The following is a 23,218-nucleotide window of genomic DNA, read 5'->3' as shown; positions in this document are numbered from 1 at the left end:
AAACAAATGCAATACCCAAATATGATGACTCCGTGATAGGGCATAAGCTTACTACTGCATGGTAGTGAAGAAAGCCCATTACACAGAAGGACTAGATGGTCCAACATACGCCCATCTGCCGCTGTGCTACACACACACACACACACACACACATACATACATACACATATTCACACACGTCGCTGAGGTCCGGCCCCTTCTCCAGCTACTCCGACAGACCACGTGGTTTCCTCTTTGCAAACAAAAAATTAGTAAATTCGACTCGCTTTAGAGGCGGTGCCGTCGCCAGGCAGTAGGATCTGTATGACAGTGCAAGGGTACAGCTCTACGCTGAGGGGCAGATAGAGAGAAAAGAATTTCTCGCGATCCCGCCATACTTCTCTACCACTATTCCACCATCACATTAATATAGAGCAATACCGTTTGCTACACGCTGCAGGAAATTCGCCAGGATTGCTACAATCAAGGATTCTCCACTCGCCAGCGGACTTCATCGGGCTGCTACGTTACTGTTAGGCGAACTTTCCCCGTATTATTTTAAGATTCCTCTTCGAAATTCTTTCGTTTTCAGCTGCAACTCGTTGAAATTTACACGTGCTTTCATATTTAGCGGTCTCGATATATATACATATATATTGGACAAATAGTCCCCCGTTTGTAGAAAAGTTTTTTGTTTTGAGTTCTGGTATTTTTTTTTTACGGGGGGGAAGCATTGATATTTTTTTTTCACAATGAACAAGCTATATATTGGAAATCTGAATGAAAATGTGACCGCAGAGGACTTGGTTAAAACCTTTGAAGACTACAAGATTCCTTACTCTGGACAGTTTCTAGTGAAAACGGGATACGCGTTTGTTGATTGCCCGGACGACCAATGGGCTATGAAAGCAATTGAAACATTTTCTGGTAAGTAGTTCACTGTAATAGTCTTATTGTTACAGTTTTACTCCACTCGTACTGCACCATACACGATAAACTATTTCTGACTCTTTTAAAGTGTTGTGCACAGAAATCTAATCTTTTTTTCTTTTCTTTTTTTTTAAAAATGTGTGCTGTGGCTCGTTAAGCTATACATTTCTGCTCTTTGCAGTGTAAAGGAATGAAGTGTGCATTTCCTTGAGCCAAGGAGTGCAAAATAACTTTTATACTCCTAGGCTAGCCAAGACTGTTTAATATAAGCTACATCAACGTACAACGTTCAAATTGTTCTTTGCTCTGTTACCTTTATAGTGTTGTCTGATTAGATTAGGAGCCTGACATTAATACTCACGTTGATGTGAATTTAGTTGTACTTGCAAGAATCTCTGAAACCTGTCTCCATATTCAGTAGAATCGACCAAGTCCTACAGAGTGAAATCCCACCCCTCCCCCTTTTGGCTAATAGGCCGCTATAGTAAGATAAACCACGTTTCATGTAGCCTATAGGCCTATTGTAGGAACACATAAAAGAAACGGCCATGGAGTCCCCCTTCGAGGACACCAAAACTAAATGCAACACTGATTTATACATGTATACTTACTGTGCCTATATAAAATATCTCCCTGCTTGTCCACATATGTTGCATGTGATCTGTGGGCTCTATATAGCACGAAGGTCGCCATGCTTTTCCATGTTACAATTCGCAGAGTAAGAAGGCTTATTTAACTTTATTCTCCAGTGTCTGATTGAAAGTTTCTGTTGACGTGTACACAAAACGGCGAATAAAGTCTAGAAATGACTTCCATAACACCAATGGCGAGAACAGCCTATAGAGCCTATGCGTCCAATGAAATGTGAAACTGTACCAAAAATGTTGCAGGTTTGTATGTGCTTCCCCAGAAGAACTCTGTTGAAAAGAGTTTATCACTAACTCACCCCCCACCTAGTTCACAGACGAGCCCAATATCAGTATATAAGCCCTTCAATAGTTATGTAGCGTAGTACTTTTTTTTTTTTTTAATAATTCATTGACACTGATACGAAGCTAGCTTGCAATGCGTCCAATTACTAGCCATTAAAATGGTTAATATAGCCAACATATGCTAAGCAGTGAGGACCAATCAATGGATTAGATGGCCTCATTTTGTGATTTTAATTATTTATTTATTTATTTATTTATTTATTTATTTTAGGTAAAGTGGAACTTCACGGCAAACGAATTGAAGTAGAACATTCTGTCCCTAAGAAACAAAGGTATTTGCTTTTTACTTTAAATCCTTGCTCTGTTGCTGCAAACATGAATGTATGCATTGTTTTATATGGGTTACACACGAGGGAGGCGTACATACGATGTTTCGCCCTTCTGCTTTATTCTTCTTGGGTGTCAAATTTGTGGATATGTTAGATTAAAAAATACAACATAGCTGACTGCCTTTAACTTTGTTTCGAAACACCTTTCTGTTTCCATCCCCATATGGACACAAATGTATTCATCTTCTACATAGTGACATTGTAGCGTTTGGTAGTTAAAGCACAAAAGACGGTAGGCTCTGAATGGCACATCACGTGCTTTTCCAGGAAGATTTTCTTTAACTTCGGGTGCTATTTGGGGTTATTCTTCACGTTTTGAACATAAAATAACCTCGTTGTTGCTGCCGTTTACTGCAGTGCTTTCATTACTCCGTTTCATACATGAAGAAAGGCCTTGGTCTAAAGTAAGGCCTAGGCCTCGAATGATCTTTTGTTGAGTCATAAACTCTAAGCTGTTGTGCCTGAAGGATCGATGGACTAATAGCCTAACGTTTTGTTTTTGTTTTGTTAAAAAAACAACAACAAAAAAGCAGTCATTAAGTTGATATGGCTCTAATAATGCACAGAATGTACTGTGTTAATGGAGTTCACGATATTACGCTCGGTGCCTAATATGTCGGATAGCAAATGTTTAGCAGTTACTAAAGAATCTAAAAATGTGTTCAGTAAATGGTTTACTGTTTTAATGCATACGCGTGTTGTGTTCAGTGCGAGCAGAACGAGGTTAGTGTGTGACTACGTGAATATGGTGGTGGGGTTTGTGAAGATGTAGGTAGGACCCCTCAGAAACTAGAATTGGGTCTACCTTGGGTTTAGTAGGAAGCGACAGAATGTTCCAATAGCCTAGTGGATTGTGTTTATTTAAAAAAAAAAAAAACCTACCCTGCCCACTTTTCTCACCCCACTCGCAACCCGTTAAAAATTAGCATAGCCATTTTAAAAAAATAATAAATAACTTCAGTTCACTTATCAAATTAAACGATCGTGAATCAAACAGTACCACGGTTACGTGATCAAATAGGTGAATGTGACACGTGTGTGTGTGTGAGTGAGAGAGTGAAATCAGAACGTTTAATAGAGGTGCTTATTTTGGTATCTTAAATTTTGTGGCGTTATTATTCAATCAAGTTCAGTGTGTGCCACTTGAACAGGTAGGCTTATACCTTAAATGCTGTTGCCTACTCGCTTTAGTACTGGGCACTGAAATATTTATTTATTTGTAAAGGCTACTGTTGAGGGTCTAATATGAGCACGCGCCCACAGCTTTCTATACGGGCTGGCTAGTGGAATGAATTTGTGGCTGAACGTACGTTTAATGCTCCGTTTCCCTTTTGTCTTCGTGCTCGATCCTGCCTTTAATCTTTTGAATTTAATTTAAAGTCAGACTGAAACGACACGTGGTCGCCATCATTGCGAATAAAGCAGTCCAACGTCAGCAAATAAGAAAATGGCGCCTAGTGTGGCGAAATCCATATGAAGGCTCATGCCTGGCTATAGAGGACTACGTGGAAATGCCACGTTTTTATTGGAGCCAATAAAAAGTACATTTTTATTGATACACTACGTTGGTCACGAAAAATGTAATGTCAACAATATTATTATTATTATTATTATTATTATTATTATTATTATTATTATTAGTGGTGGTGGTAGTAACAGAAGAGGCATTATTCTGTTTTCGCCATCAGATAGACCATGTGCATAACTCTATAAATGAAGGGGGGATCATTTTTTTTTCTTTTCCGCGTTTTACAGATTCCTTCTAAATACTCATAGCGTGAACATTATTTTATCTCTATTATTTGAAACAAACGTAGACTGTCTAAATAAAACAGACTCAAGAAACTCATGTGGAAGATGAGGAATGCTAATTAGGTCAAAGGTATCGTGGCTCTGTAGCCGCCATTTTGATTCTCCGAGCTCTGCGTCTCTATTTCTCATTTAATATCACAATTAGCCTAGCATTAAGCTGTGATTGTGCTTGGTTGTAAATAGAAGCTAGTATGTAGAGTGTGTGTGGTCTTTTTTTATTTTTATAACGTGTATGGTCTAAATACAATTTGGAAAATAGTGGGAAAAAATGTTTAAATCTTGCTTGGTCAGTGGTAACGCAAATAAATATGACTATATATATATATATATATATATATATATATATATATATATATATATATATATATATATATATATATATATATATAATGTGTGTGTGTGTGTGTATATATATGTATGTATGTATATGTATGTGTGTGTGTGTGTGTGAGAGAGAGAGAGAGAGAGAGAGAGAGAGAGAGAGAGAGAGAGAGAGAAAGAAAGAGGGTGGAGGCCATAGAGGCAGAGTTTCTTATTCTGTATGTTTTTTTTTTTTCTGTATGGTAACATGGGTCCTTATGTAATTATTCAGAAGTGCATTGAGGAATAGCTTCTTTTTAAGCATGCCCATAAGTCAAGAAAGCCTTGACCGCACAGAGAGACATGTCCACGTGGAACAAGAGGTTGACCCTAATAATCTTTATTGTGTGCCTTACAGACAAAATTAGAGTAGAAAAAATATGGATATTTGAGCAAATAATGTAAACATACACACTATGTACAGGAGTGTATGGCAGGCCCATACTCACATGGCACCTTCCTATGCTTCATGCTTGGTGTTAAATTTGCAAGAGCTGTTTTGAATGTTTAATACTTCTAAAATGATATGGAATATAAGGGGATGTCCCACATCACCTTTTCAGAGCCAGTTGCTAAGATCTAGCCCATACAGAAGCACCATATCACTATTGGGCAATAAAAGCTTTAATCACCTCTATTAACACATTTAATTCTATTTAACATTACTGATTGTGACATTAAGTAGTCTATAATAAGTAGCTATTATAGGAAAATGTATACATTTAGGCTGTGATTTGACCACCAATAATTGAGCCACTAGTAAAATGTTTACATTCACAAGTTGCAGACTTGTATGCTCTGTTTTTGTTTTTTTGTTTTTTTTTATTAATTCACCCATTGTTATTCATTAAAACATGATTAGTGTTGACTAATGCCTGTGTGTGTGTGTGTGTGTGTGTGTGTGTGTGTGTGTGTGTGTGTGTGTATATATTTTCGGGGGTTTTTTGTCCATAAAGTCATAATACTGACAGTTGAACCTTTTATTTTTATTCTGACTTGATTACAACCATCAAGCAGAACTAGGATGTGCAGCTTTTACTTGTTTTACTTTCTCTGGCATATTAGTGCATGAGTTTATACTTGGATAAGTATAGAATTGATGATATTTGAGTAAGTATAGAAAACCTTTTTGTGAAAATATTTCTCCAGTGCCTTTAGAAGAAAAAAGTAATCATTGAATAATACTTTAAAATTAAGTCAATGCAGGAATGTGGAATTTGGTACATGTTAGTTCAGAGAAGTTTCACCATGGCTGTATGTGGAGTAGTGCAATATTGTTGGGGTTTTTTTTCCTTCGCTGTATGCTTTAAGGTCACTCACTTGTCAATGATCACATTTAATTATACAGTATTTGTTTGTTTTGTAAAGATATTTTGTACTTGTGACCATTTAATTTCCAGGTGTCCATTATAATTGACCTGTCTTTCAGCATTTGTAGAAGTGCTAGACTGCACTTTATGATGTCGCGTAGCATGGAAGGTGTGTGTTTTTGGGGCGGAAACTATTTTTTAAGACTGATTTGTCTGTTGTCTTTAGAGAGGAATTCAATGTCTGCACGTATATAGTGCTTTTATCCAAAGCAGTGCTTAAGTGACAGGTTTGGTAAACAGTAAAAAGAAAGCTCGTTTAGCAGGCTAACTATGGTTATTTTGGGCTATCTTGACTTTGCAAGTCATGCCATTAGAAAGAGTCTACATGAAGAGAAGCGATGATTGTGATCTAAGAGCAAACATGTAAACAAATTGGTTGCATATTATACCCATAATATATTTTCCTATGTACTGTAGAATATTTCACATTTTGTTTGATTAGCTGAAAAATGTGCAGTGAACATGTGCAATGGGAGTCTTGAGCCACAGTAGTTGCCTGTTTGCTCCCCCTCCCTCTTTTTTTCTCTCTTTTCTCACTTGATCACCCTCCTTTCTCTCCATCTCCATTCCTGATCATAGTACTACAGAAGGCAGGGGGAGGAGCTAAAGCAAGAGGGGGAGCGACCAATCAGGAACCACGAACACCTGTGTGCACATTCTGAGAAGCAGTTGACTGTGTTGCATGAGAGGCCACCTCTCTCTCTTGCACACAAGCACATACATATGTGCACTCTTCCTTTCTTCCCCTGGTTCTCTTGCTCTCACAAAATCAAGCTAGAACACCAGGCACACACACCCACATTCAAAAGAAATGCATTTCTAGCATTGCATTGTATTCCATATGGTAGGTATATGCTAGCAGGCTAGTTGAATGTAAATGTAGGCATGCTTTCAGCTGGGTCATTTGACCAGCATGACTCTCAGTGGGCTTGCTTGTTCTGGAGAGGAGAAGAATTGCGAGAACAAGGGAAGAGGAGAGGAGAGGGGGAGGGGGATAGGGATTGTAGGGGCGTTGTACAATGACACTTCCTACAGGGCTTCCCTTCTCCGCCATTGTGGATTGTCTCAAAATGAGGACTGGAGCTTTGGGTGTGGATAAGAAAAGCAATTAAAGATTGGAAGCGAGAAAGACAAGTCTGTTCCATGCTGGTTTGTAGATGCTGGCAGTGTGGTAGGGTTAAAATATGTGCTGCTGTCTGTTTAAGAAGATTCCTCCCTGTTAACCCCTTCCCCATTTTTAACCATCTGTCCTGTTTTTTTAAGTGGGATGAATCCCTATATTCTGTGGGTGCTGTTTTGTTTAAGCAGCCTTAACATAGCACCAGCATGTAGCCTCCAAGCATGCTGGCCTTTTGAAAAAATGTTGTTTTTTGGGGAGGGGGGGTTTCTTCATATAACAAAATAAAAATTAAGTGGAGAGAGAGAGAGTGTGTAGAAGGATTAAAGATGAAACAACAAATAGTATGGTGGTTGCATTTTTGCCATTTCTTCGTGTCCATACGTCAAGGAAGCAGTGATGAAAAGGCAAAGGAGAACTTTTCACTTCCTTAAATGTTTGGATTATACGCAAGTGCTTGTACTTAAACATTCATTGCACACACGCGAGCATTAAAATAATTGAAAATTTGTACTTTATCTGTAATCCTTAACTAGAGCTTTAAGTCATGTAAACTAGAACACTAGAGGTGGTATATAATTAGGTCAAAGCTGTTGTTGTGAAATTAAATTTCCAGCTTCGCTTCTCCACCTTCCAAGAGGTATGTCAGGTTGGTGACGAATGACCAGAGAATTTTTCTTAGAGAAGAACATGCCCAACAGGTGGTCCTGTAAAATAAATATATATATATATATATATATATATATATATATATATATATATATATATATATATATATATATATATATATATATATATATATATATATATATATATATATATATATATATATATATATATATTCATGACTCAGAAATAAGCAAATAGGATAGGTTTCATGGATAGGTTTTATTAAATAGCCATAAATTAACATTTGTGGAAAAATCATACAAATGTTTCACCAGTTGAAAGGGGAGGTATTGTTTAACATATGAATACGTTTCACATGTAAATTAATGGAGTTAACATGTCAAATAGTTTTTTTTTATATTGTAAGCTAATTGATAAGAAGCTTTGAGTGGTTACTATTTTTGATATTTGCTATATTTTGCTGCAGGTAGGTAATTGGTGAAATGTTTTACAGCACAAAACACTGCTGACTTCTGAAATTTGGAAAAAATATATATATATATATATATATATATATATATATATATATATATATATATATATATATATATATATATATATATATATATATATGGAACATTAAAAAAAAATTGCTCATGGATTTCTGTAGCTATTAAATTTGACTTTGGTTTGGTGTAATTTTGCCCATGGTAAAGACACGGTCAGAGGTGATGATGCCTAAAAAAAAAAAATTTAAGAAGATCCTGTTGATTTTTTTTTTTCCCCCTGTGATGTAAGGACCTTAGCGTCTTGTTTCCACCCCCCTGTAGCTCTCTTTGTGTTGCTGCTGAACGGGCTTCTCTGAAAGCATAGGCACCATAAATACTTGCCAAGGAGGGGGAGGGAAAACTTAAAATTCTTTAAGTTCTATCTCTCAAACTGACAGTTTTACCATGTACCTATATAGGCAAGAGAAAATATACTAGTGGCAGGAAGTCTCTGAAGAGAACAGCGATAGGGTAGAAGTGTCAAGAGCCGTTTTAAAAAACAACAACAAAAAAAAAAACATTCTCACTGATTTTGAAACATTCTACCTATTTTAGTATTCAAATTTCATGTCCTAGCATGTTCTACTATTCAAATTTTTTACCCATATATTCACGCATTAGTTAGCAAGGGCCCTCCTCCCATCTGAAAATGCAAACTTGGTGTTCTGGCTAACAAATCAAAGCATCTACTATCCCAACATTCAGCAAAGAAGCATTTGGCTGTGCAGATAGTGAAACTAAAAGGAAGTGACCTTCCTAAATTTGACCATAGAATCCTGGCAGCTTTTACAGTACGTTAGGGTTAAAATGATATAAAATATAAACCTAACATGGTTTCTTGGTTAATTTGTTTGGCTTGGAGCAGACATGTAATTAGATTAGTAATGTAGATAGCATAACATGCGTTTGCTGCTCCTACAGGTTTATCTGTGTTTTTGGAAATTTGTCCTCCATGTTGTACATTTTAACTGATTAATCAAGTGGATTTAAACAGTGTGATATTTCATTATATAGAGTGTGTGTGTGTGTGTGTGTGAGAGAGAGAGAGAGAGAGAGAGAGAGAGAGAACACGCTTGTGTGATTTGTATATATTCAATAGACAGAGTTTTGCTAAATACTTGGTTTGAGCAGGCTGTTTGTCCTATCATGTACATTATACTTATTCATTTAGCAGATGCTTTTATCCAAAGCTATTTACAAATGACAAAGTTTAGTGGTCTTCACTTAAGAGGAAATTGGTGGTGTCTTGACATCACATTGCTAAACATGAATTCTCATGTTTTTGGAACCCATTAGATAGTAGCTGGACCAGTTAGAGTACCTTTGTGTGAGATGTAATCTAATTTAGTTATATATACATTTTGAGCATCACAAAATGCAACTGGCATATGACTCTTTAAGAGGTGATTACAGTTCTGTATTTGATGCTGACACCAGATTAGTGAAGCAGACTGCATTCTGAAACTGGATCTATAGCTTTTTTTCACAGACAAAGCCATTCAGGAGAAAAGTTTGCAAACAGTCTGGTTTGAACACGCCTCAGGTGTCTTTCTGGTACATGACTGCTGATATCGAGACTCCAGTTCAAATGACATTTTTACTTTTTTTTTTTTTCTTTTCTTTTCTTTTCTGAACAGTCCCTGTTCTGTTATGTTTATAAAACTCTTATTATCTTTTTCTGCAATATGTTTTATTCGAGGCAATGCAAGGTCATGTATTAGTTAGAACATTTGTCTTGGTACTGTGCCATAAAAAGCCACAATGTACTTAATATATTTTATTTAAGATGCATCATGTATTGTGTTGAGCTTGAACAGTAGATCAGTCAAGCCATGCATAGATATAACCATGCTTTTCAGGTAAATGCAAGCAAATATTTGTTAGGTGTTGTGACCAGTCTTTATATATGACATGACCGTTCAAAGTCCGCTGTGTAGCTTTACAAATGTATTGTCACAGTCTACCAGCCTTATTGTTAGTGGTGAATTGCTATGTGTTTTGCTATACCCTGATTACAATAAATGGATTAAATAAAGTATCATTCAAATCATTTCCATATTATGCATGCATAATTTCATCAACAGTGCAATTTGCATACATACATTTTGTGCTCCCTATAACTTTCTCTTGTAAGTTTGGAGTGTTTTTTTGTTTTGTTTTTTTTAACCATTTTATATCTCCTACATTTCTAATTGAAATGTGTGTGCAAAATATATCCACTCTGCCTGAGACAAGATATAATAGAAGCACTTTGATATAAATCGGCACGTGTAGTCAAACTGTGGCATCATAAGATGGTGGACTGATCACCAGAAATGAAGCGAGTCACAGAAGATGGATGCTAATGTTAAGTGTGTCTCCATTCACACTGGGAACTAAAAATATAGCTCCATGCAGTTTCATTGTGTGCATGCTGTTGACTCCTGATGAAACGAAGTGGTGTGATTGGAAGTGTTCAGGAAAAGAAGATGGGTTTTCCAGACAGCTTGAACATTCATGATGGACATGTGAAAGGTAGAATTGCTAATTAATTATTTAATCTTAAACGAGATATGTAAACTGCACATTCAGGGGAAAAAAAGGAAAGGACTGGACATTTTCAGATGTTAATACGAGTACCCTCAAGGATATTTGTTTTTATATCTTTTAGTTAGGTGCTTTTGAATATAGCGTGCACCTTTTTAAAATCCACTTAAGTCCCATAATTGGGCCTTAAGAGACTTTTTGGGTGGCTGAACCTTTTTAGGTACATTTGTTTGTATCTTGTGGAACAACACATGTACCTGTACAGTACCTTCTAGGTGTGCAGAGTTAGATTTTTGAATCATGGGAGACTGGAGGAGTTTGTTGATTTCAAATCAAGTGGAATTTTGTAATTTCTCTACTTGTATACATTGGCGCGAAATGCCGTTTCTTCGGGACAATGGCACAACACATGGCTCAGTACACAGGAGTACATAAAGTGCAAATACATGACTGTGTGGAAGAAGTGTAAATATACAATACACAGGATACTGTAGGCTAACTAGACAAGACAACAGAACAGTATTGGATGGACAACACCAGTGCAAACTATTGTCTATATACTGTATATTCTATCCTATCATGCAATTGGATAGACAAAAAGATGGAGAAATCTGTAACAATTGCTAAGGCTAAGATGATTTATACGTTTGATGTAAGATATAAGGCAAACATAACCATTAAAACTTGTCTATATATGAATTAGACTTACTGGACTTGTTTGCTCATACCAGATGTAAAACCATTTGGGATGGGGGAATGGAAATTCATGAAGTAGATGCCCAAAGTTATTGTTCACAGTAGTTTTGTTCTTATTTGTAATTCCTTTTTTTTTTTTTTTTTTTTTTAATTGATCTGGTATCATTTTCTTTTTTTCTTATCATTTACTGCTATGAAGTGGTTTAAAGTTTTTGGTGCAAGGCCAGTATACATTCACTTATGTATATTTTTATTGGCCAGAGACAAGACAGATAATATATATATATATATATATATATATATATATATATATATATATATATATATATATATATATATATATATATATATATATATATATATAATATATATAATATATATATATATATATATATATATATATTTAAAAAATAGCCCTTGATGCATTTTCTATAAAATATAGTGTGTGTATATAGTGTATATTTTATTAAATATGTAATTCTGTGCTATATTGTCTGTTTAAAGGTCCATATTCAACCTATTCCAGGTATAATGGGGGTGAGACTAAATTAACCAGCAGTATGTGAATTGGTGTTTTTGGGTTAGGGATGATCATACAAAGATCAGTCTGTAAGATATATGATCTGGTTTTTGTGCCAAGGAAATGTTAAGCTCAATCAACTGATGGCTGTTAAACTATAACAAATTGTAGGGTTTTTCCCTGATGTTTTTTTTGTTTTTGTTTTGTTTGTGTTACGGCTCTTAAACGCCTGTCTAAAGACAAAATTTCTCAAAGTTGTTTTCAGCCATCAGTGTTTATGTGGGATGCTTTTACAGTGTCCTTTAACAAAACCTGAGTACTAACATAAGTTATTTCAGACCCTGCTGTAGCTTTGAAAGCTTTAAGCTCATGGTTTAGTCATTTTATTATATTTTAAGTAATTTTTAAATACGTATGGTGGTTTGGAAAATAAATGTTGATTTAGTTCAGATATATTATTTGTGTTCTCTTACACTTTTAAATGTTACTGTTTACATAAGTAGTAGTACTCGTATAACACCAACGGAAAGCGGGTAATTTTCTTCTTTCTGCAGTTCTTCTTTGCCCTTACATCTTTGCAGCACCCTCCCACTCAGCCTCAATCAGTTAAAATGGAGCCCTTGTGTCACATGGCTTCCAAACAGGCATGTGCTGGTCTGATCATGCTATGGCCTCTTTCTGCGCGCGCACACACACGTGCACACGATCATACTAAGGCCACAGAGAGGGGGGAAGGGCCAGCGAACCTCCTCCCATGCTGCAACTCTCCCTCCGCCTTACCCAAACCTATATGAATCATGAGTTCCCCTCACATGATCACTGCATGAGCTGAAAACATGGCGCCTGCTAAGCTAAAGGACCATTTTGTATGTGCTCAAGAATTTGATGTGCATACTGTGAAATAATGGTTCTTGGAGAATAGGATTGAGAAGTGTCTGTGTGCGCGTGTGAATATACTGCATAAATTTAAGTTAAAAAAAATTTATCTGCTTTTTACATTCAGATTCTCGAGTTGACCAAAGGATGATTTACGTAATATGCCATATTTAATGTTCCCCTTTGATCTCAAACCCCTGATTTTTGTTGGTTGTGTGTTTTTGTTTTTGTTTTTTTTTGTTTTTACCAGACCAAGGTCTACTTTTCCTACCAACATTTTTCACTTTAATAATTAATATTCATATCACGACCTGGTTCCCAGATCTGGTTTAACCAGTATATTTTGTGTAGACACATTGCCAGACAGCGCTAGACAATGAGCTTTAACATGGGGGAATGAGCTGTAATATGAGCATTAAAAAAAGAGAGAATTTGTTAGTGTTGTAGAGGCAGATTGGTTGGTGTTCCTCAGCATTCAGCTACATGTAACATTGAAGAACCCCATGTTCTCAGCAGTTACTGATTCAAAAGAGTGGGGGTTTGCTTCACACTGTTTGGAAGACTGAGAGGAAGAAGAGGAGACACTAAATATTTCAGTGATTTGCATGGTGTATACATTTCTATAACCCTCTTAAACATACAGATGTATGTATAACTTTATGGAATTTTTTTGGTGTGTATTTCAAGTGAAGAACATAAAATGTGTATTCCCCCACCCCACCTCTGATCACTTCCTCTTTAAAGTGTAAATGTTAGTTGTGCTCAAAAAGACACTCTTTATTTATTTATTTATTTATTTATTTATTTATAATTATTTTAACCTAAGTAAATCTGTGCTATTTACTTTTGGTAGGAATTATTAAGGATCTGCTGTTTGCAAAATTTTCTTGAGACAACAACTATGCAATATAAAGTGGTCTTTGAATCTTGAAGTACTTCTTTTCCATGTTACCTTTATTTTGAACAGAATGTAATGATTCTCAAGCGGTGATAATCTTTTACATTTTTGTGATTATTGTTTCTTAAAGGCAAGTTGACTGACTTGAAAATAGCCATTCTCATTTATAATTTAATGATCATCACTACATGTAGTTTCATATATTCGTAACCTTTTTTCAGAAGAGAAAAACTAACGTAAAATATTTGAAGAATGTGAAAGTCTGAATTTAACCCTTTATAATTTCTACTATCTGTAATTATTCAATTTAAATAAATCCATCTACTCCAAGAATGATTTGTGATTTAATCATTTGGTATCAAGAACTTTTTATCCTTACATTTCTATATATATATATATATATATATATATATATATATATATATATATATATATATATATATATATATATATATATATATATATGTGTGTGTGTGTGTGTGTGTTTGGGTGTATACAATGTATGTATATTATTGTTGTTGAATCTTCATTCAGTGCATTTCCTTGTGATAAATGAGTTTAGAGAACATTTTCACTGTGAATCTTTTTTTTTTTTTTTTTTGCATGCCCTTATACACTAATCTAAGAATATATGTACTTTTTATATAGTAAAAATATATATTCAGGAGGTTCGCTCAGATTTGTCAGACATTTTGTTGTGTTTGTGTTCAAGTTAGGGTTGGAAGATTTTAAATTAAGGTCTTAATATACTTTGGAGGAGATTGAATCAGATCTCACACAATATTTAAATGCCCTTGAGTTTTGTTTCACTGTTCTTCATTGCGTCTCTTCGCGGTGAGGCTATAACACTGGGTTACCATGTTTGTTAGGAGAACCTTATTCAGATGGTTAGTGGTGATAAGACCTTTTTAATGAAGATCAGACGGATGTATTTTTTCCCGAAACCAAACGAGCCATAACCACCGATTTACTTAAATAACACTGCAACCAATTCGCTTGAACCCTTAAGTGTTTTCAAACTCATGCGCGCATTTGCGCTGTACTAGTGATGTTTGTGAGGAATCACTCGGGTTTAGGCAAAACGCATACTCTGTAGGGGTGTGTGGACGCTTCCATACTGCCTAAGAACCATTAGATCTACGTTAAGTTCCTTTTAGAAGCTTCTTAATACATGAAACTGGAGAATTGGCGACGTATTCTCATGCAATAGTAATATGGAGCGTGGATGCACACGTTTCTTTAGCGCTGTACGTTTATATCCCCCCTCTGCTGTGTCGGGAGTGGGCGGGTCCGTGATTGCGCGCGCCGCCTCTTTCACGCTGCTGTAGTATTCTCGAGTAGCTCTATGACTTTATGAATGAAGGCAGGTCTCTCCTTCTCCTCTGTGCCTGCACAGCGCTGCATAAACGGAGGAGCATTGGAGAGACACGGGAACAAACAACACATTTTCTTCTTAATGTTTTTTTTTTTTTTTTTCTTCAGTGCTGTCTTTTTGCATTTTCCCTACATTTTAAGTACGTCTCGATTGAGCATAAATCGAGCAGTAATGACTAATTCTTATTATAATAATCTTGTAGTGATATTAGAACATGGAACGACTAATGTACTAAAACAAAAATCTTATTCTAGCACAGTAGTAGTGGTTTTTTGGTATTCTTGTGCCTGAATACAATGTTTTTACTATTGATTCGTTACAAATGGATACATTTAAATCATAATTCAATATAGTAACATTCGCAAAAATGTAAAGGCTGAAATGCACACATTCATATGTGGCATGTAATTCCAGCAGTGCTGAGATGGTTGCTAAACAAAGTCCTCATGGTGTATGTGCCTGGAATAGTAGCCTGCGCGCGCACACGCATGTGAGCGCGCTTCATTGTGGGTAATTGGGCGTTGTCAGGAGAATATGGCTGCTTACACTCTAAAATGGCTGAGTGGAAATTCGCTTGCTGTCAACCACACAGTTTGCGAAACTACTGGGCAGAACAGTTAATGGATTAACCTAAGTAAGATAGGTTGACCATTTAACCCCCCAACATTGGTTCATATTTACTCGAATGCTGGCTTTTATTTTCATGTTACCTTACAGTAGGCCTACTGTCTTTAAAAACATCCTATTTAGCCAAATACACATGCCCTAAATACATTTCATACGTTATTTGCGAGGGAACATCAACATACATCTGATAAACACCTTTTAAGACAAGACACTACAGGAAGAAACAACCATTTTGGTCACGTCAGTCCTTTCCATTGTTTTGTTTGTTTGTATGTTTTGATAAATTAGATAACTTACTGTAGAAATTAAAAATATCAAAAAAGACACTTTGTCTACTTGCGACCAGGCTAAAGGCTTAAGCCACGCCCACTTTTCCTAAAGTCACGAGGTTGCATATCCCAGATATGTTTTCTATTTTTCAGTGTATGCGACATACATGTCGGTTTCCTTTATAAACCGTGTAAAACACTTACTACTGGAAACATATGAAGTTTTTTTTATATTATTCAAACATCAACTGAAGTGTAGAGTTTATTTTATTACGCCTGCACGTGCAAATCTCTTAATTAGACGAAGCCTCATTTGGCGAAGGTGTTTGTGTGTTTCAATACACTATTCACCTGTAGTGACTTGCTTTGGGGGGGGGGGGGGGGGGCAAGACACTACCTGCTTAAAAGCTGTCAATAACGATTTATATTAAATATAACACTTAGATTTTTATGAATTAAAACATCTTATTAACAGGGATTTTTTACTAGTCCATAGTTAAGTCCATCTGAAAATATCAGAAAGACGGTGGCCAGTGATTGATTGCCCGTTTTCATGCACGAGATTCATATGGGCAAATAATTAAAATACATTTAAATTGATTAAAATAAAATTACATTTATTTGTATCTTTTGTGTTATTATTATTATTGTTATTGTTGTTATTTTATGTAACACAAGTTTTAAAATTCTAAAAACCTATATGTAGTTAATGCTATTTTCTTGAATGACCTGAATGACTGCTCTTATAAAGACGGGTCGGGGTTTTAAAAAAAAAAAAAACAAAAAAAAAAACAAACAAACAACCTTGAGAAGCCGAAGTGCCCTGTTACATAGTACCTGCATAGTGCATTATGGGTACTGGGGGTTAACTGGGCTAGTTTGGACACTATACTTGCAATATATAGTGTAATTTCATGAGTGTGCTGGATATTTGGCATTATATAGGCTAGTGCACTATACAGTATAGTGAATAGTTGCACTGAACCAGAAGACCCGGTTTTACACGTGTCGACATATGGGGCCTAAATGTACAGTGGAAAATGCACCAGTTTCTGTGTTTGTTGCACTTGTGCAGCCTGTTCAATGTAGTTACAACAGACCCTTTAACGCTTAATTGAAAAAAGTACTGCGATCACATAAAGCGATAATATAGACCCAAACCTGTGCTGCATTGTCTCTTATTTAACATATTGCACATATTAGGTGTGAATGCTGCACGTTACTCACTGTCATATTCCATTCATTCATCCAAAATCTGGAGTTAAATTAGACTACATGGTGAGTTGCATTACATTTGTGTATCGTAGGTTACACTAATCCGGGAGATTAATAGTACATTTCGCATAAAAACTTATTATTATTATTATTATTATTATTATTATTATTATTGCGTGTGTGTGTGTGTGTGTGTGCGCGCGCGCACGCGCTTGCCTGGAAAACTAATAGGAATGAGCGTTCTGAGAACTAGCCCACTTTTGGGTTTTATTTAACATATAGGATAACCTGATTATATTCCCTCATAGCCTTTTGCAAAGCAAATGCACTGAAAGGCAGTTGTAGATGTTTAAGGACCACGTTTTATGTACGGATTTACACGGTACTGTTTTATTACTGTATAATTAGATTTTTTTTGTTTTGTTTTGCTTTTAATCGAGTGTAGTTTTCACTTTTCAACAAAGACTTACAAAACCCGGGCATTTGTAAACGTAGTTTGTTAGTAATTCTTGGATTTCATGGCGACTTGCATGATTTTCTCCGAAAGAATGCAGATCTGGTTAAATAAGCGAGTGGTGCCATTTTAGTTCTCGCGCCACACTCATGAAATGGCGCACGCGAGACAGCAGGCCCGCGAGAAGAGTGCGTATTGTTTCAATATGATTCCTTACATTATTGTTGGCCTAAAGTTAACTACATTTCTATTTAATGTTGCATGTATCTCGGCAGATTCTAGACCCTGTCGCCTATTGCACCCATTTCGGCTGTGCGGACCCTCCTCTGGTTTCTCTTGTTTAAAAAATATAGCCTAGCTTATATATTGGTGATTTTGCATGGGGTATTTTTTGTTGTTGCGTTAAAAAGCACGTTATATGTTCTTGACAAGGGCTTGTCGGAGTCTGTCCTGGGTTTTTGTAGCTCGCTTTAGAAAACATGGTATCTCACACAATCTCCTCATACAGGGTCGCTTGCAATGTGTGCAGCAAAACCTGAACTTTGACCCGAAGCAAGGGTACATCCCCTTTTACATCAAGAAAGGAATTCGAGAGTTGTTATTTTTTAACGGCCTGTACTTTACCCACCGCCTAAGCAATCGGAAAGGAGAGGAGAGCCCAGCGCACATGCGCATTAGCAGCTTTACAACTACTACCTCCTTCCCCCCGCCTCTGTGCAACGCGCGCGCGCGCGCAAACATGGCACATTGATCTGTTCAGTCCTTGCTGTAAAGTGCGGCCAGCTGATCAGATCTCATCCAAATCACCTTAAATCACAAATATGGATTTAAAAAATCCTTGAATTTACTCTAAGCGGCCACTTTATGTGTGTTGATCATAACACGTAACAGTTTAGTTCTTGAAGTCATATCCATTAATTGCTATGTGGAGTCATACTGTACAACAGTAAATATCACAGCTCACCTGTTTGGGGAACATAATTAAAGCTAATTTTATGTCCCCATTGACCTTAAACCTGGCTCCCTGTGTGTGTATATATATTAAAACAAAAAAAACCTAAAACAAACCCTCACTTTTTGCTTTTAAACCCAACCCCCTATCCTATACTGCCGCGGCCCAGCTCTTTCAACCTCTGAGTTCCCCCATCTGGGTTCAAAGGTCGAAATGCAATGCTATAAGTAAAGGAATTGGGAACCACCCCCCCCCCCCCCCCCCCTCTTCCATACCATGCCAAATTCCACAGTTCCCAAGACAAAAGTGAAAGAGGGGAGAAGGAGGAATTTTTCCACATGATAATGCAGCAGAAGGGTTAGACTCTTTTTCCCACCCCCCACTAGTTACCAATGCTGTGGCATTCCACAGTTGAGCATGGTCATTGTAATGTGATGGTCGTCGTTAGCATTTGTGACCATAGGTGCAGCCATGTTCAACACATTGGGGGGGTGCTCATAACAGCCTGCAAATTTGTGATGTCTCTATTTCATAAAAAAAAAAAAAAAAAACACATCTTATCCCAAGTATAAAAAAAATTATATTGGTTCTACCGATGTTTCTCGTTGTACGGTACTCACTATGGTAAATAAATAGTATATAAAAATTGCATGCTGCTGTAGATTAGGTATAGGTCATATGATTTTACCACACTATTAAGTATGCTAGTGGGCACACCTTGAAAATGATTGTCTTCTGGACGTTTTATTGCGGCACATTACTACCAGTATGAATGGGCAGTACAGAAGACGAAAGATGTCTAAAACGGCACTGCAATGATGAAATGTTAGTTTTCTTTAAATATTAAAATTAATTTATTTTAATAATATTGAGGGTGCCCGAGCATTAGTGATCTAAAATCCGATAGACATACTAGCACATAGACACACAGATGTACATGCACAAGTAGATATTTTTAGATATTATTTTTTGTGAGTGATAATTATATTTATTAGGTCATCATAAACTATAGTGTGTTGGTTTGAAATGGTTTTTGGAAATTACAGAGCACTCAGTGTGTGTGTGTGTGTGTGTGTGTGTGTGTGTGTGTGTGTGTGTGTGTGTGTGTGTGTGTGTGTGTGTGTTCTGAAAATACAATTTTGCACAGCTGTGTTGTTTTCATAGTCTCTATGTATGGGATTGTGTTTCATGTTGATTGTGATTACATTTATATAGGTTAGTTTTTTTTTCTATGCACTGTATCTGTTCCTAGAGCAGCCATTGTGGTAGGTAGAATGTAGTAACCCAATCTTTGTAGATGTTTTAGATGATTTCCTTCCATAAGAGGACGTGGACCTACTTGTTTAGCTAATGATGTACAAAGAGGAGGCAATAAATATATCTGCAGTTAGCAGGTTATGGCTCTTGAGTTTAACATTTGGAGCTGCAGAAGCTTCCTCAGATGCATGTTTTGAAATTAAGCACTACTTGTATCCATCTCCTCTCCGACAAAGGTATGGCACAACGGTTTTCTTTTCTCTGGTGAATGCTGGAAAATGACATCTACAAGCTAATCTGCGTGGGATGCATGACCTGCTTCTCATTTAAAATCTCTATCATTTGATTTTAATAGATGGCACTTAAGAAATTAGTTTTGCAATATAGTAGAACCAATATAAGCCAATATGAAGAAGTACTATGGAAAGAACAAGCTTTTATTCTACTGGAATCTGTAAACATCCCATTTTAAAATGTACTCCCTCATTTCCGTAGCAGTTGCAGGTCATGGAGATATTCAAGGTCTTAATTTGTTCATATATCAGTTTAGGATGACTGCAATTTCCCACTCCCTCACAATAATCAAATGGGTGGGACTAACTTCTGTGGACAATATGGAATTTCTTGGCCTCTTTTCACCAAAAAAAATAAAATAATAAAAATGATGAGCTTCCCCTCCTTTCCCTTTTTGCATGTTTACACTTGTATCCGCAGAGCTGTTGTAGCTAGCATCTCTGATTTAGCTTCATACTTTTTAATTAGTTTTGGCTGCAGTCATGATTTTAGACCAAGCTCTGATTTCCCAAAAGCTTTGTAGTTTGGAGAGATAAAGTGCTATGTCACTTTAGGTTGTTGTCATGTCCCCTGAAGTCAGTTGTTGTTGTTGGAATGTAAACTTTATAATAACAGCTTATATTCAGTTTTTAATCAAATGAGTACAACTATCAGTTGATGTTCTTGATCAATTATGTAGCTTGACAAAGATTTTTTTTTTTTTTTTTTTTTTTGCTCTTTACAATTCATAGCATAACCTTTAAGGTTCAGGAGCCATTAAAAAGCTAAAACACAAGCAGATGAAAAAGTAACTTAAAATTTTGTCTTGCGTGTGAAGTATATGAATTTAGTGGATTTTATATGCACAATAAGACTGAGTTCCTTAGGCTTCCCTGTCTTGTAGAAAACAGGCTATCATGATTAGCCTCCTCCTTCTAAGCTTTTAAAGGGTTAATGCTCCATCACCATGCCTTGATTGCCAATATTGTGGAATAACCTTTGACCTCTTAGTGGGGTGGGGTGAAAAAAGAAAGCAGAGCCGAGTGGGGGATGGTGGCCCTATCAGGTATAACGAATGCAAAGAGAAAAAATATGGCGAAGGGGGAAGGGGATGCTTCTGAGGCCTAGCAAAGTTCTTTCTTCTTCACCAGTTCACATGGTTCACTGTTGGCAAGAGAAGATAACCTAAAGCTCTTCAGTGACCATGTTTCTTTATTCAGTAGAACATAAAATTGCTTTCATAGATATTGGATCACCATTCTTACTGAAGTTCTGACCACTACCAGTGTGTGTATGGCCACTTGGTCCCACCACTGTAATTGACTGTGATCCATTTGCCTAACTAGGATTTGGAGGAGCGTTTTCATTGACTTGAGGACCCTTTGGTTAAGCTGGACTTCTCCACATAGACCATAATCAGCTTTCTTCCATGGACTCCTGTTATGAAGCTAGAGCGAAAGGGAGGATATAAGGCTATGAAGATAATCTCCTCCCCCACCTCTGCCACACACACACAATTTTCCACCATGGACTGGGGAAACTTGCTGGGCTTGTCCCCTCAACTACATATTTACTCGATCTTTAAAGCTGGATTTATTTCAGTCCCAGTCCCAGATGATTTTGTGTTTCATCTGAAATGACTTCTCAGCAACTGCAACCCCACAACAAATTCTATTCTCACTGTTGTTGTTGTTGTTGTTATTATTATTATTATTATTATTATTATTATTATTATTATTAGTAGTAGTAGTAGTAGTAGTAGTAGTAGTAGTAGCTATTAATCTCAGATTTACCTTAGATTTTCACAGGCTTTGAGGAAGTTCACAAACCATACTTTTTTTCAGAAGCTGTTTTATAATTTTGGTTAATATGAATTAATTATAAAGTATAGCAGATTTTTTAAAAACTATTTTCAGTCTGTTTAATGTTTTCATTTGATAAATACCTTGGTATTGCTTCTTTATTTCAGATATAGAAGTTGTGAAATAAAAATAGTGGAAGGAAAATTATTCATTTAACCCTGGCTCAGCACTAGGTTAGTTATCTTAACCATATCAGCTTATAGAATTTTTTTTTATTCACTGAGCAGTTATTTATGTCAAGTTAATTTTGTTTAAATAATTTTTTTAATAAAAAGAGAAATTTGTGTCCTTGCTTTCTAGCTGACCACAGTCTTATTTTTATTTCTTCAGGCACATAGTTCATGCATTTAAAACAAGTAAAGCTACGAATAAGTGGTACTTAATTTTCTATCATAAAGCTGATATCAAACAGGAGTGATAAAAATATTTTTACAAATATTTCAGATGTGCATACACAATTGCATGTATACCTACTTGGTTAATTCTTAGATAAATGTTCTCTACATATTTTTGTCAGCCTTATCAATCACGCAAGGAAACAAAACCCAAAAGCGTTATGTCTCTATATACACTGTTAAGTTTTCTTGTAGTTCTTAGTTATTTTCAACTGACCAGAGATCAGTTTTGAAATCATTACTATTATTGTTCATAATATTTAGAAAGGGGGAAGAGATCAGTTTAAAGGTCTGTCAGGAGTACCAAGTTCTTGACGCCATGTTGACTGAAGAATCCCATGCTTCATTACTGCAGTCATTTTGTAGGATGACCAAATCTAGCTTTGAGCTGTATCCAGCTCACTAAAATGCAGTAATTACAATGAATTGAATTCTAATGAATTGTTTACTTTATAGTATATACCAAGAGGATGTCATTCTTTGTGTGTTGGGTGACTGGGAAGGAGTAGGAATGCTTATTTCTGTCTTGGAAGCCCATTGTTTCTTGCTCTCTCCCTTTTTTTCTCCCCGCCTTTTTGCCAGTACCTCCTTTCACTCTTTTAAACTCTGCTGCTGATTGGCTGAATAAGAAACGGCTCACAGGAAGTGGCAAGGCAAAGGGTGATTTATGCTAGTCGCACTTCTTGACTAGGATACTTCCTGTGTGCTTAGTTTCCTGTCTAACCTTTCACCTTGCCATTCCACTAATATAGGTAATTAGTTGTTACATGGCCCAGCTCTTTTTTTTATTGATATGCATGTGTTTTTATTTAGTCAAGCAAGATAGTCCTGACAATGTTTTTTATTTATATATATATATATATATATATATATATATATATATATATATATATAATATAATATAATATATATTATATTTTATATTATATTTGGGGTAGGTGGGTATATGACCCCCCCCCCCCCCCCTTTTCCCTTTT

General features: G+C 36.2%; 1 protein-coding gene across 1 annotated transcript in view; it reads left to right on the top strand.

Moving 5' to 3' along the window:
- The first annotated feature begins 204 nt into the window (after positions 1-204).
- igf2bp1 (insulin-like growth factor 2 mRNA binding protein 1) overlaps positions 205-23,218 on the top strand; it is a 41,163-nt gene continuing 18,149 nt past the window's right edge. Inside the window, exons 1-2 of the mRNA XM_017453138.3 lie at positions 205-906; positions 2,113-2,173. Coding sequence (XP_017308627.1) covers positions 732-906; positions 2,113-2,173 — 236 coding nt within the window. The 5' untranslated portion in view covers positions 205-731. The remainder of the gene's footprint in view (positions 907-2,112; positions 2,174-23,218) is intronic.

Source organism: Ictalurus punctatus, chromosome 2 (assembly GCF_001660625.3).
Source record: "Ictalurus punctatus breed USDA103 chromosome 2, Coco_2.0, whole genome shotgun sequence".
In the NCBI taxonomy this organism is placed as follows: Eukaryota; Metazoa; Chordata; class Actinopteri; order Siluriformes; family Ictaluridae; genus Ictalurus; species Ictalurus punctatus.
The sequence above is the reverse complement of the archived record's forward strand: the minus strand, read 5'-3'. Positions and strand labels throughout refer to the sequence as shown.